Source organism: Ictidomys tridecemlineatus, chromosome 4 (genome assembly GCF_052094955.1).
Source record: "Ictidomys tridecemlineatus isolate mIctTri1 chromosome 4, mIctTri1.hap1, whole genome shotgun sequence".
Taxonomy (NCBI): Eukaryota; Metazoa; Chordata; class Mammalia; order Rodentia; family Sciuridae; genus Ictidomys; species Ictidomys tridecemlineatus.
In genome coordinates, this window is record NC_135480.1 from 20,240,842 (window position 1) to 20,254,510 (window position 13,669).

A 13,669-nucleotide genomic window follows, 5' to 3' on the forward strand; every position below is an offset into this window, starting at 1 on the left:
GAGGGTAGATAGTATTGCCTTTGTTTTATTCTAGTCTTTAATTGGCTTTTCACACATGATTTCTTCTTATAGGCGTTTTTTGTTGCCTGAGTACCTGCCTTATGCTGGGATTTTTCATGAACGTGGACAGCCTGGTTTGGCTACTCACTCTTCTGTTAACAGGGTCCTGGCAGGTAAGGAAATGTGTCTTTGGATTTTATAAAATTATGAAGGGGCAGGAAGCCAGATGAAACTTCTCTTTCTTTTACCTGTGTTGGTATGATAGCATCTTGGCATCTGGCTAAAAACTCTGTTTTGGGTCCTAGACTCAGTTCTTCACTTTCAGGCAGGAAACAGTGTTGAGGAAAACCATTTCTCTGGTCTATTCCTACCTCCTTCAGACCTTTTTGTTATGAAAAGAAGAAAATAAATAAAGAAAGAAATTGTTGAAACCACTTGGTTTTTAATCTAGCAATTAAATCCTGGCTCTGCTTTTAATTGAATCATGAAGATATCTTGTTCATGTTTTGGTTTGTGAGATCCTCATGATCCAGACCCATGATTTAATTAGGAGCTTAATGTACACCTCTCCAACCCTTTGCTATTGCCAGCACATGGAGTTTCCAGGCACTGTAGAATCTTCTGAGGAAGGAGGAGGGAACAGACTCATGAAGCTGACTCAGAACTCTTCACAGAATAAAAAATGGGCTGGGTAAACCCCAAAGAGGCAGTTTTATGATGACTGAATTGCTTAGGGACCTCTTGTTTTTAGCTCTGAGATATTATGTGACCAGGCTCTGAGATACGGTGAGAGCATCAGCTTTTGAGAGTCTCCAGAGAAGGAAACAAAGCAGAATTCTAATTTTTGTGTGTGACAAAGGTTGTTTCCCCATCACATTCTTTACCCCCACTCCCATCTTCACTACCAGCTTATACGTTTATGTATGCAAAGCCAAAAAGGAATAAAACTCAAGCCCCATTTAGGAATATCTTTAATAAGCATCTTTATTAGAAGTTTTGAAATGCCATTCTGGTGTGGAAACCTACGCTATGTGGTGGTTTAAAAGCAAAGAAAGACAGTGGTGCTGTCAGGCTGGGAAAATGTTGCAGACTTTTTTTTTTTTAAATAGGGATTTCTACCAAGCTGCTATGATAGCAGGCAGGCAGCCATGGGATCTGAACTCCCCAAAGTAGTATCCGTGACCCAACATCAAGGCCAAGAAATCCCAGAAACCTTAGGGGCTTCTCAGCTGAACATCAGTACTCCATAGGCCCTCGCCCAGCAGGGGAACAGATTATGCTGCAATCTCCTGACAGCCTTGTCTGAGGAGGGCTCTTGCCCTAGTTGTTAAATAGACCCTGTGGCCTTGTGCCTCTCCTTGCCTGGCACTGCTTTGTGGCTTGGCTGAAGGCATGTGGAAGCTCCTCACTGGCAGATAATCATTTGTTGCCAGACAGTAATACTACAGAGATCTTTTCCACCCTTCTTTGTTTCAGACATCTGCCTCCACCACTCCCTGCAGCACCTCCTGCTCCTCTACTGCCGGCAAATCTCTGTTTTCTTGGCATTTAGCTTTTTTGGAACAGCTGTATGTTGTTTTTTTACTCCTCGCCTCCAGTAACTCTTACCTCCATTTCCTATTCCTTGCTTTATGACCAGTGGTCTGACCCCAAGTGGCCTAATTGCACTTATAGATTTCTTTCAAACTATGGGCTGTGTTCTAGCAGCAATTGTTTATAGATGTGGAGTTTACTAAGAACAATTCTCTATTAAATGATGCTAAATGCCACTAGCAAAAGGAACTCATTCTTGAGTTAAATTACAAATGATTTTTATTTACAATTAGATGGGTTTCTCTTATTTTCTTAAGGTATGTGTTAGAGTATTGGTCTTCCTTTAAAGCTACCTTCATTTGTAAATATTTGGACCTAATATTTTTTGAGTACTTGGCTTTGTACTTAGGAGTGTTTTAAGTGCATTACACATATATTTCTTCTTTTCAGTTTATCTTAAAAATTATTTTTTTATGTTGGGGGCGTGTCTTATCACATTGCCCCAGCTTGTCTAGAACTTGCTATTCTTCTGCCTTAACCTCCAGAATAGATTATAGGAATATGCTACCACACCCAGCTCACATATTTTATTTCTATGAAAGGAGTGCTGTTTCCTGATTAACTTGCCCACAGTGATACTGCTAGGAAGTAGAGGAGTCAGAAATGGGCCTTGCAGTAGACTTCAGGGCTTGGCAGTCTACCCACTTTCTTGGTCTGCCTGACCACTGTTATTTTAAAGAAGAAAGCATCAAAGTAGAATTCCTTTTCCAGGACCTTTAATAAAACAAAGAAAGAGGGCTGGGGTTGTGGCTCAGCGGTAGAGTGCTCACCTAGCATGTGCGGGGCACTGGGTTCGATCCTCAGCACCACATAAAAATAAAATAAAGGTATTAAGGAAGGGAGGGAGGGAGGGAGGGAGGAAGGAAGGAAGGAAGGAAGGAAGGAAGGGAGGGAGGGAGGAAGGGAGGGAGGGAGGGAGGGTGGGTTAGTTCCAGGGAACTTATTTGATTTTTAGAGTTTTTGTTATTTAATTCCTTCATTTTATGTGGTTCCTAGACATGACTTTTTACAACCCAATGGTGCTTACTGAAGAAAATTTTGTACTATAACAGCCCTTTCCTCAAGCCTTCTTATCCTCCTGAATATAGAAGTTTTGCTTTTTATTAAACTTACTTGTGATCATGTATTTGAGCTGTTGTAATAATGGCTTTCAGAGTGATAGAGAAATTGGCCTTTTAGCAGTAAGCACTCCCAATTTTCCTGGAAAGGCACTTTCTCTTGTATGATTGAAATGAGATTGTGATGGTCCCAGAATAATTACATTCAGCAGGTATTTATTCTGCAGCTGTTACGTGCCAGACTCTGTTCTGGGCTAGTAGGGTAAATAAGATGGACGTGATCCCTGCCCTCTGTAGCTCCAAATCTCTTTGGAGGCCATCCCTTAATTTTGCTGTTTAGTTCTTGACTCCAGATGTTAGTAGAACCTTTGTATGGTGAGAGGCTTTTTGCAGGGGTGAAGCATGGAAATTTGTCCTGTCTGGAGGGACAAAGCAGACATTCGCCTGCAGTTTTAGGAGGTCTGACCATTACTTTGGTAGCTAATGAGTCTCCTGTGGACCCTTACTAAAGCTATTCAGAAACATCAACAAAAATGGATGTGCAGAAAATTAAGATCCTTTCAGTCTACTTTCTCCTTCAAGAGCCTTGGAATGATAACAGAGAACAGAAGCTACTGCACAGGAATTCTGATAGTGTGTTAATCTCCATCCCTTCTGCCTTATTGTGGTGCCTTCCCCACAGTTGTGTGGATTTCTGGTGGCCTCCAGCTGCCTATGAACCCAGGTTCAGGCTGAATCCATACTTAAAGAGATATAAATACATCTAATGCTACTGCCACTCTGCCAGGTAGATTTTGGGGAAACAGGCAGAAGTCTAGGGAGCTCCCCCTGCTGACTTTTTATCAGATAAGTCTAGTTCTGTGTAATGATGCCAAGGACTTCCAACAGTGGACCAGGTACTGTCCTAAGTGCTCTCCTTTAATCATTGTATCAACCTTATGAGGCAGGTGGTGATGTTTCCATTTTACAGGGAAGAAAACAGGTTCACAGAAGTTATGTCACTTTCCCATTGTATTACTGTGAGAGGCTGTCTTATATTCCTTCATTCCTTCCTTTTTCTCTCCAGTCTTAGGGATTGAACAGAGAACCTTGTGCCAGGCAAGTGTCTACCACTGTGCTACATGTCTGTCTCAGACTTGGAACTTAAACCATGTCTGCCTGACTCATAAAACCTCTTATTCTATCTTCTGTGCTGTTTCACTTATTCAAGTAGGGAGTAACTGCCAAAAGGTTCTTAATCTTATAATATTTTTCTGCATGTTTGAGACTTCATAAAAGTGAAATGAGAAGTTCTGACATTTGACAGCCTCCTTATAATTACTGAACAAAAATCTTCTGAGGGATAGCGACCTGGGTAATTTAGGATATTAGTTATTTGTCCTGCATAATTTTTTTGACTTTCATCCTAATGAGCATCTGTTCCTGGCAGATGTGGTCCTGATGTACTTAATTTACTATTTTGATTAAAATCAATGGGAAGTGTCAGGATTTTCCTGCTTTTTCCCACAGGTCATTGGAGCCTGGTCAAATATCTTAGGCTAGAGATGGCTTTCTGCCCAGTCATCCTGATATCTGTTATAATTTCTTCTTTGATCCATTAACTGTTTAGGAATGTGTTTTTCAGTATTTCAATATTTGTGAATTTCAGCAGTTTTCTTCTGTTGTTTATTTCTTATTTAATTTCACTGTGTTCTCTACTACTGAGCTATATCCCCAGTCCTCTTTATTTTTTATTTTGACACAGAGTTTTGCTAAGTTGCTGAGGCTGGCCTGGAAGTTGCAGTCCTCCTGTCTCAGCCTCTTTAGTCGCTGAGATTATAGGCATGCATCACCATGCTCATCTCTTGTTTTTTTATCCTGCCAGACAGTCTCAACCTTTGGATTACTTAGTCCTCTCACTTTTAATGATGTTATTAACGCTGTTGTGGATTTTTGTCTACCATTTTGTTTTCCATATTTTAAATGTCTTCTTTATTTCTCAGTTTTTCCTATACTGACTCTGTATTAAATGAATATCCTCTAATATACCATTATAATTCATTTATTGATTTTTAGTTGTAGTTGGACACAGTACCTTTATTTAATTTATTTATTTTATTTTTATGTAGTGCTGAGGATCAAATCCAGTGCCTCACACAAGCTAGGCAAGCACTCTCCCACAGAGCCACAACTCCAGTCCTGATTTTTTAGTGGGAGATACTGGGAATTGAAACCAGTCCTTATTGCTGAGCTATGTCCCCAGACATTTAAAAAAAAAAAAAAAGAAAAAAAAAATTTTTCCCCTAGTACTAGGGATTGAACCCAATGGCATTTTATAACTTTGCTACATCCCCCCTTGCCCTTTTAAAATTTTAGTTTTGTGACAGGATCTTGCTTAGTTGCCAAGGACTGGCCTCAAACTTATGATCCTCCTGGCTCAGTCTCCCAAGACACTAGGATTATAGGCTAAAATTGTTTTTACTTTTGAGACAGAGCCTTATTAACATTCCCCAAGCTGGCCTTGAATTTGCAATCCTCCTTCCTTAGCCTCCTGAAAAGCTGGGATTATAGGCACGTGTCATTGTGCCTAGCACTTTATTGAATTTTGAAGTATATTTTATTAGGCTCTACTTCAGATTTATAAGGCTTGATTCTGGTAAGAAACAAATATTCTCCATTATGGCTCCATTCCCTTTCCCCTCCTTTGGGCTACTGTTGTCATGTATATTACAAATATATATTACATACCCAATAATTATATTGCTTTATGTAACCTTATGCCCAGGCATCCTTCAGTTTGGTGACTGGTATTGACAATAATTTACTTATCTTTCCCTTGTTAACTTTATTTTTGATTGTCATTTCCCCTCCTATTGCTCTCTCTTAGATGGTCCCCACTTGCTTGGTTCCTTAGGGAAGCTTTCAGGGGGCCTTCTAGTTTAATTTGGCTACTTAGTGGGCATCTGGAGTCTAGGGCTTATTGACTTTTAGGAATTAGCCTGATTTCACAACCTGATAGCACAGTTGTCCAGTACAGCAAATTGCTTGATCCCTTACTATCAAATCTTCACTAGAAGTCACAAAACTGGAAAAGATGGGTTATAGTTAATGCAGCCAAGTGCCTTCATGTTATTATTGAAGTGAGTATGAGTAGAAATGAATAATAATCCTGGTGTTGGACCCTTTATCTCCTCGGCTGAACTCTTTTTCTCTCTGCTCTATACCCCTCTGGTGCCCAGTAGCCAGGCAAATAAAGTGAGTGGCACATTCCAACTCAACATCAATTAGGATGGCTGTTTATAAACCCTAGATAAATGGACAATTAGTGGTGGTGGTACTAACTAGTGCTGCTTTAATAATTAACCCAATTACCTTTCCTTCTGCTCCAGTGATGGAAGTGAAGCGATAAGGGGTTGGCTTGGTTGCCTGGGAAACAGAAGTAAATGTAGCACTCCTCCCAGAGAACGCAGCCTTCTCAGCTGCCTGATAGCACCCAGGGCCTTTTACATATTTGGTGTGCACTAATCCTGGAACATTCATGTGCTTTCTATCCAGCACTTTACCACATCTTATACCACTAGTGAGGGGCATGCTTATTGGGAACCTGGCTTCCAGTTTCTATGTTGAATTGCTTGTATTTCTTTATGCTTTCCTAGGGAAAATATTGGGCCTTGTCAGTGAGTTTTCCTGTGCTTTTGTCTCTCCCCAGGAAATTTCCTCTTGATCTTTTCCCACTGCTGCTTTCTGTGCTGCTTTCCCCACTTACTTCTTTTTGTGCCCTTTCTGTATTGTCACTTTGGAATGTACACAGCACTTTCTAAGTGCTTAACCTTTTCCAGGGCACTTTGGGTATTACAAGAGAATTAAATCCCCGCATGGAGTTTATAATCAAGCCAGGAAATAGTATGAATTTGTGTTTTTGTGTTGGGGTGTGTGTATATGTGTTACAGGGGTATCTCTCCTATTCTATTCTGAAAGAGGGTCTTATTAAAGTTGTTACTTATTAAAGTTGCCAGTTACTCTGCCTCAGCCTCCCCAGTCAGTCAAATTTCAAGCATATGCCACAGAGCCCAGCTTGGTTTTTTGTTTGTTTTGTTTTTGACCTTGCCACTAAAAATTTAATACTTTCCCCTATGATTTTAACTACCAATCCTGAGAGTTTTGTTAAGGGATCTGTAGCTCAAATGTAGGCTTGATCAATACTATCTGTATTCGAATATGATTCATAAAATTCTTTGTGTCCCCATTCATCTTTTGAGTGAGGCACAGGAAAGATAGCTACCATTTACCTGTGAGGCAACATAGCAAAATGTTTAAGAGAGAGTTTGGGCTTTGGAGCTAAACTGTTTAAGTTCAAATATTCATTCTGGTACTTCCTAGCAGAGAGAGAGAGAGAGAGAGAGAGAGAGAGAGAGACAGAGACAGAGACAGAGACAGAGACAGAGAGAGTGAATGTGTGTGTGTGTGTGTGTGTGTGTGTGTGTGTGTGTGTGTGTGTGTGTGTGTGTTTTACTGGGGATTGAACCAAGGGGTACTCTTCCAGTAAGCTACATCACGAATCTTTGTTCTTTTTAATTTTGATTTGGGATCTTGTTAAGTTGCTAAGGCTGGCCTTCAACTTGCATTCCTCCTGTTTTAGCCTCTAAATTAGCTGGAATTAAGGTGTATGCTACCTTGCCCAACTTCTAGCATTCTAATGTTTGGTGATTTATTTTACCTTTTGGGACTCCGTTTCTTCATCTGTATAATGGTCCTAAGAATAATACTTAGCACATAGAATTGTTGAAAGGATAAAATAAAATGAGTTTAGTATAGGTTGAACATTCCTAATTCCAAAATCTGAAATGCTTAAAGATCCAAAACTGTTTGAGCAAAAACATGACACCACAAGTGGAAAATTCCATACCATGGAGCTTTGTTTCATGTAAAAGATTATTTAAAATTATCTTCAGGTTATATGTATGTGAAACATAAATGAATTCCGTGTTGTGTGATTAGCAGAAAATTAATTCCATCCCTCAAAAAATTCCTTATTTATATGCAAATGTTCCAAAATGGGTGGGTCTGAAATACTATTACTTCTAGACCCAAGCATTTTGAATATGGGATTCTCAACTCCTCAACTTGTATATTTGAAATACTTAAGAGTAATATTGTATGGCATGCAATGAGTATTTAATAGATGTTAGCTATTATCATTATATGGTTTTTATTATAAGTTTTGGAGCCAATATGAATTAGAATTATGGCAGTTCCCTCACTGATAGAACTATACTAATCTCTCATAGCTTTAGCCTTTTCTCCAGAAGTGCATTTCCTGGGTCCCGAGCAGGGCTTTGTCCCCTTTGCTATAATGAGTTGGAAAGACTGGGAGCTTGGGCTCCAGGGTACCAACATAAGGTAACTGAAGCTCTGTGTTTTGACAGTTTGACAATCTATGTATCCACTGTTGCCTACAGCTATGTTACCCAAAGAGTAAATAGTAATCACAAAGTTTGCATTTGAAAAACCCTTTTCTTTTTTTTATACCTTTATTTAATTATTTATTATGTGGTGCCAGGATGGAACCCAGAGCCTTGCACAAGCCAGACAAGCACTCTACTGTTGAGCTACAACCTCAGCCCCTAAAAAACTCTTTTCTTTGCTGATGAAATAAACATCTACTCTGTAGATAAAGTACTTGCTGTTATGTAGTCATGGCAACATGGGATTCCGGAAAATGTAGTTCCTGGATAGTTAGCATCAGAATCACATGGGAACTTGTTGCAAATGCAAATTCTTATTCTGTACCCCAAACCTCTGAGTCAGAAACTCTGGTTTTAGGGCTCAGGAATTTGTGTTTTAAAATGTCTTCCCAGTGATTCTGGTGCACTTTAAAATTTGAGAACCACTGCCTAGATTAATTCTTCAAGCCAAAAAACAGGCAGAGACATGGGAAGAGATGACTTGGTACCACATTTAAAGGGGTATGCACACCAGGAACACAAGATGTGTTCATGCTGGTGAGCTCCTGAGGCGTAACTCTTGGTCTGGAGCTATTAATAATGTGAGGAAATGAATTAATTTATAGCCTGCAGAGTGCTTAGCTAGTATATTAGCTATTTTGACCCAATAAGCATTTATTTAACTATTTTATAGTATAGTGTTAAGTATTTGATGGTATTCAGATGAACAAGATACTATCTCTGTCTTCTATAGGCATATTCCTACTGAATATTGTGCTCATAAAGAGCTATAGGATAGAGAGTGTTATGCTAAATGGTAAAATAAAGTATAAACAGAAGGCTAGCTGTGAGAGCTCAGGGAACCTTACAACATTTCTGAAGCAGAAAATAAAAGATCATTTAGCTTATGTGCTGGGACAACAGGTTCTCATCATGTCTGTTTGGCATTTCATTCCCAGAAGAGATTACCTTACAACCTTTCATCCAACTTTATAGCTTAACTTTGTACTTGTTCCTTTCCTCTTTCAAAAAAGGAAATGTTATACTATGTCTGGATTGGGTACCCTCTCCTTCCCAACCGTTTACTTGTATTTTAAGTTCTCTGTCCTGGGCTGGGGATGTGGCTCAAGCGGTAGCGCGCTCGCCTGGCATGCGTGCGGCCCGAGTTCGATCCTCAGCACCACATACCAACAAACATGTTGTGTCTGCCAAGAACTAAAAAATAAATATTAAAAAAATTCTCTCTCTCTCTCTCTCTCTCTCTCTCTCTCTCTCTCTCTCTCTCTCTCTCTCTCTCTCTCTCTCCTCTCTCACTCTCTCTTTAAAAAAAAAAGTTCTCTGTCCTCTGAGGCCTCTGTGAATCTTGTGTGATCTCAAAACTTATTAAGTCTCAAGGTTGTGTACTCTAGATTACTGCTCATTTTGAAGATGCTGGCTAAAGATGCTCTCTAACCTGTTATGCCAGAATCCTAAACTTCTCTGTTTAGGTGATGATTGGTATGTACTTTGAGATGTTTACAATCCCAAGGCAAAAATGATATGATGATCTAGAAATGTGCAAAGAAGATGTAAGGGAAGAAAAAGCCAAATGTGAGGTCAAAGTCCATATTTTCTAGTGGATGCAACAGCAGCCTTCTTTAGAAATTTCTCAAGTGTAAAACTTGGTTAGGATTAGTCCTGGAAAGACTTGGAACAACCCTTTTGATTGTCCCTAGTATTCCATCAGTTTTTCCCTAAGTGATCAGCATGAGTGCTGGAAGCTAATAACCCAAGCTGACTTCTGCTCCACTTCTTTTTAAGGCTCTGAGCTCACATTAGTTTTTTCTTTCTCTTTCCCTTTTCATGTCCCCAAGCAGCCTCATTTATTCCAAACTGGCTGGAAATGCCATGGGAGCTGGCAGACAGCACCTCTCACCCTCTCTACCAAAGTAGAGCCAACCTGTCGTGTTAATTTCCTCTCTTTAATGCCTGTTGATCCACAAGGCCAGCTTGTCCCCAAGGTCCTTGTGTCTGTCAACTGTAACATCATTGGATGTCTTGGTTTAAGCCATGAACTGCAGGTGGGTGAATGGGGGCCTTTGGAATCCTGGGGGTATTCCTCCCTGACTTTGGTATTGAGGATTGAACCCATGAGCCCTACCACTGAGCTGTGTTTTATTTTGGGAAAGGGTCTCACACTAAGTTGCCAAGAACTTGTGATCCGACTGCCTCAGGATCCTAGACTGCAATGGGGGAGCCATGTTTTTTTGGTGGGGTATCTATTGCGTGTCACTCCAGAACCAGGTATTCATCCCTTTACCACTTATCCTGTAAAGACACTCTCTCATCTTACAGGGGTGTCGAAGTGAGTGCCTGCATTTATTTTAACCAAGCCTACTGCAGCTGTGTGCCATGCAGGAAGGACCCAGCTTCACTGCCCAGTCTTGAGTTATGGGGCTGTTTTCTTCTGGGCTGCCTGTCAACTCATAATTCTTACATTTGTGGCTTGTGGCTGGTAAAACAGAATCCAAGATGTTCCTTTACTGGTTTAGGCCAAAGGAAAAGAAGGAAAGCTACACAATCTGGGAATTTAAAGAGAAGTGGGATGCATAGTAGACCCATGAAGAAAATATAGTATTTATTTTCATAAATGGAAATTATTAGAAAGGTGAATTGTTTCTAGGATCTGCCATATTGATATATCGCCATTGACTGCTTTTTGTAATATTTTTTTTTCCCAATAGCAAGATTTCGCAACACTGCCCTTATTGTAGTTTCTCTAGAAGCAGCAACATATGTGAAAACAATGACATGGAAATATCCACAGTCTCCACAGTCATCCTTATTTATTAGAATGAAGTTTCACTCATGCAGATAATTCTGATACTGTGACAGTTCTGTAGCAACCTTTGAAATTATCTAAAACATTGCCCGTTGTACTAAACTGGCCAAGGGATTGTGAAAAGGCAGAATTTAGTAACTGCAGCTTAGATTTGGCCATGAGCTATTATTAAGCCATACTTCTAAAATGTGGTGATTATGGAATATAGTGCACCAAAATGTATAGAAACAAACAAAGAGCATTTATGCTACTCAAGTACTATTCTAAGCACTTCTCACATTTTAATTTACTTGATCTTACATATTTCTATGATATACTCTTGTTACTGATTTTTACAGATGAGGAAACTGAGGCTAAAGAGAGATAAAGTAATTTGCCAAAGACCAGAGGTAGTACTTGAAAAAGTTAGAATTGGAACTCTGCCCATCTGGCTTTAGATTGGGATTTTTCACCTGAAACCATTGAGAGGTGTAGGTGAGTCTTCATTGGTGGAAAACAGGCTGAAATTTGAACTTGGTTTTTAAAAAAAAAAAGAAAAAGAATTTGTTCAGCTTGCAAGAGTGCTAAGGGCCAGGAGGCTACAGATTCTTATATTCTTCTTGTAGCTTCTTTTGGCTAGAAAGAAGGCTCTGTAAGAAGGCTCTGTAGCAGAATTACATTCCCAAACAATGGATCCTGAAGAGGTAATTACACTGTTGCCATCCCATTGGGAAGAAGGCTGGGGCGGTGATTACATTCCAAAACAAAGCTGTTTTGGTATAATTGCACTGTGCTGCTCTTATCAGTCTGGGGAAGGCAGGCCTCTGGTCTCCATCCTCATTTGTTTTTGAGATGGAATCTGAATAGCATTCAATTAATAGTCAAGACCCAGTCATAGGGAAGTCAGCCAAAAGAGCCAAGGGGACATTAACTTGCTATTGGCATTTTCCTTCTGCTGAAGCTTTCCAGACCTTCAAGCATCAGCAAACTTGAGAGGGAGCCTGTTTGAGAAAATGTATTTGCCTAATGAAAGGTTAGAGACCCCTGTTATGAGACTGCTGCAAAGTCCTCCTTGCTGTTTATACAGAGAGCAGTGATGGTTGGGTGACAGTGAAATTTACCTCTTCCATCAGCAGCTTTCACACTATCAAAAGGTGGTCCTTCCTACAGATCTTTCTCAAAGACTTTCAGCATGTGTATTTTTCATGTATGTGTCTTCTAGTTGTACATCAAAAAGCCCCTCTTAAGACTGTATTGAGATAGTAAGGCCAACTTTAGTTTAATTTCAACAGTAATATTCAGATCTGGCTAGAGTAGAAGAAATAGAAAAAGAAATTTTAGGATTCAGAAAACAGAAGATTGCCAGTGACCTCCTAGTCGATGCTTGTTAAACTAGTGCATAGAAGGAAAGTTACTGCTCTAAAGGGTTGCATAGACCTCAAGAGTGGTGTATAGCATTGGTTATTGTATCAGTTAGCTTTTGCCGCCCAAAAAACCACCCCAACATTAAGTGACTTAAAACAACATTTATTGTTCTTACAATTCTTTGGGTGCTGTTATCTGATCTGGGCCACTTGACTTCTCTTGGCTGGATATGGGTATTGTTAGATGGTGTAATAGGTAGAATAATAGTCTGCCAAAGAGGTATACGTCCTAATACCCAGGACCTGTGAATATATTACTCTCTATGGCAAAAGGGCCTTTGCAGATGCCATGAGGGTTACAGATCTTGAAATGTAGTGATTGTCCTGAATTATCTGTGTAGACCCAATGTATTCTACTCATGTAGAAAAGGAAGGTAGAATGGTCAGAGAGGTGCAGCCTTAGAAGATGAGAATAGTTTGAGTTGCAGCCAGCAAGGAAATGGGGACCTCAGTTGTACAGGGAATAGAATTGTACCAGCAACTCAAATGAGCCTGAAAACAACAGATCCTCCCCTTGATCTCCTAGAAAGGAACCAAGCCTTGTCTCAATACCTTGGGTCTAGCCCAATGAAACCTTCAGACCCACAGAACTGAAATGTGATAAAATTTGTGTTGTTCAAGGCACTAAATTTCTGGTAATTTGTTTTGGTAACCATAGAAAACTAATACAGATGACCTTATATACATATCTGACATTTGGCAGGAGGGTTGGCTTTAACCAGGATGTCTTGTCACTTTTCTCTTCACCAATAAATTAACTCATATTTCTTTACAAGGTATCTCAGGGCTCTAAAAAGAAGAAAGAGATATCAGGCCCCAAGCAAGTCCTGGGGGCTTTGCAAGTCTTTGTGCCTTTTTTGTTATTGTCCCATAGCTAAAGCTTAAACCTTGTGGCTAAACCCAGATTAGGGAGAGACTTTAAAGGCAAGGGTCCTCCTTGGAAAGGTTAAATAATTAGGGACCACTACTGTATATACATTCTGCCCTGAGTAGATCTGAGGTAGTCTAGTAGCTTACTCCAAACAAAAAAATTTTTTAAAAAAATGTCTTTACATATATGCTGAGAACACATTCAGCATGCCAAGGGATGTTGGTGTACAGATTTGGAACTTTTAAGCATATGTTGGATCATTATTTGGGTTATTTGGGGGGGGGGTGAATTTATAAATGACATCCGAATAAGAATCTGAGCTCTAGTTTTCTAGATGTCACATTTCAGAGAAACTACCTTTTCTCTTTCCCTGGGTGTTCACTGGGCTGTAGCCCTCTATTTCTGTGTGCTGGAGGGTAAAAAGATGTGCAAAAGAGCTCTGTGGGTGGTTAGACCCCTTGGGGCCACGTGTATTTCTGTGTAGGAGGAAGACTGACAGA

General features: G+C 39.9%; 1 protein-coding gene across 12 annotated transcripts in view; it reads left to right on the forward strand.

Annotated features, from left to right (window-relative positions):
- Ambra1 (autophagy and beclin 1 regulator 1) overlaps positions 1 to 13,669 on the forward strand; it is a 179,414-nt gene that overhangs the window by 89,197 nt on the left and 76,548 nt on the right. For all 12 annotated transcript variants that reach the window (XM_078046113.1, XM_040284424.2, XM_078046110.1 and 9 more), the window contains one exon: positions 73 to 173. In XM_078046113.1, coding sequence (XP_077902239.1) covers positions 73 to 173 — 101 coding nt within the window. The remainder of the gene's footprint in view (positions 1 to 72; positions 174 to 13,669) is intronic.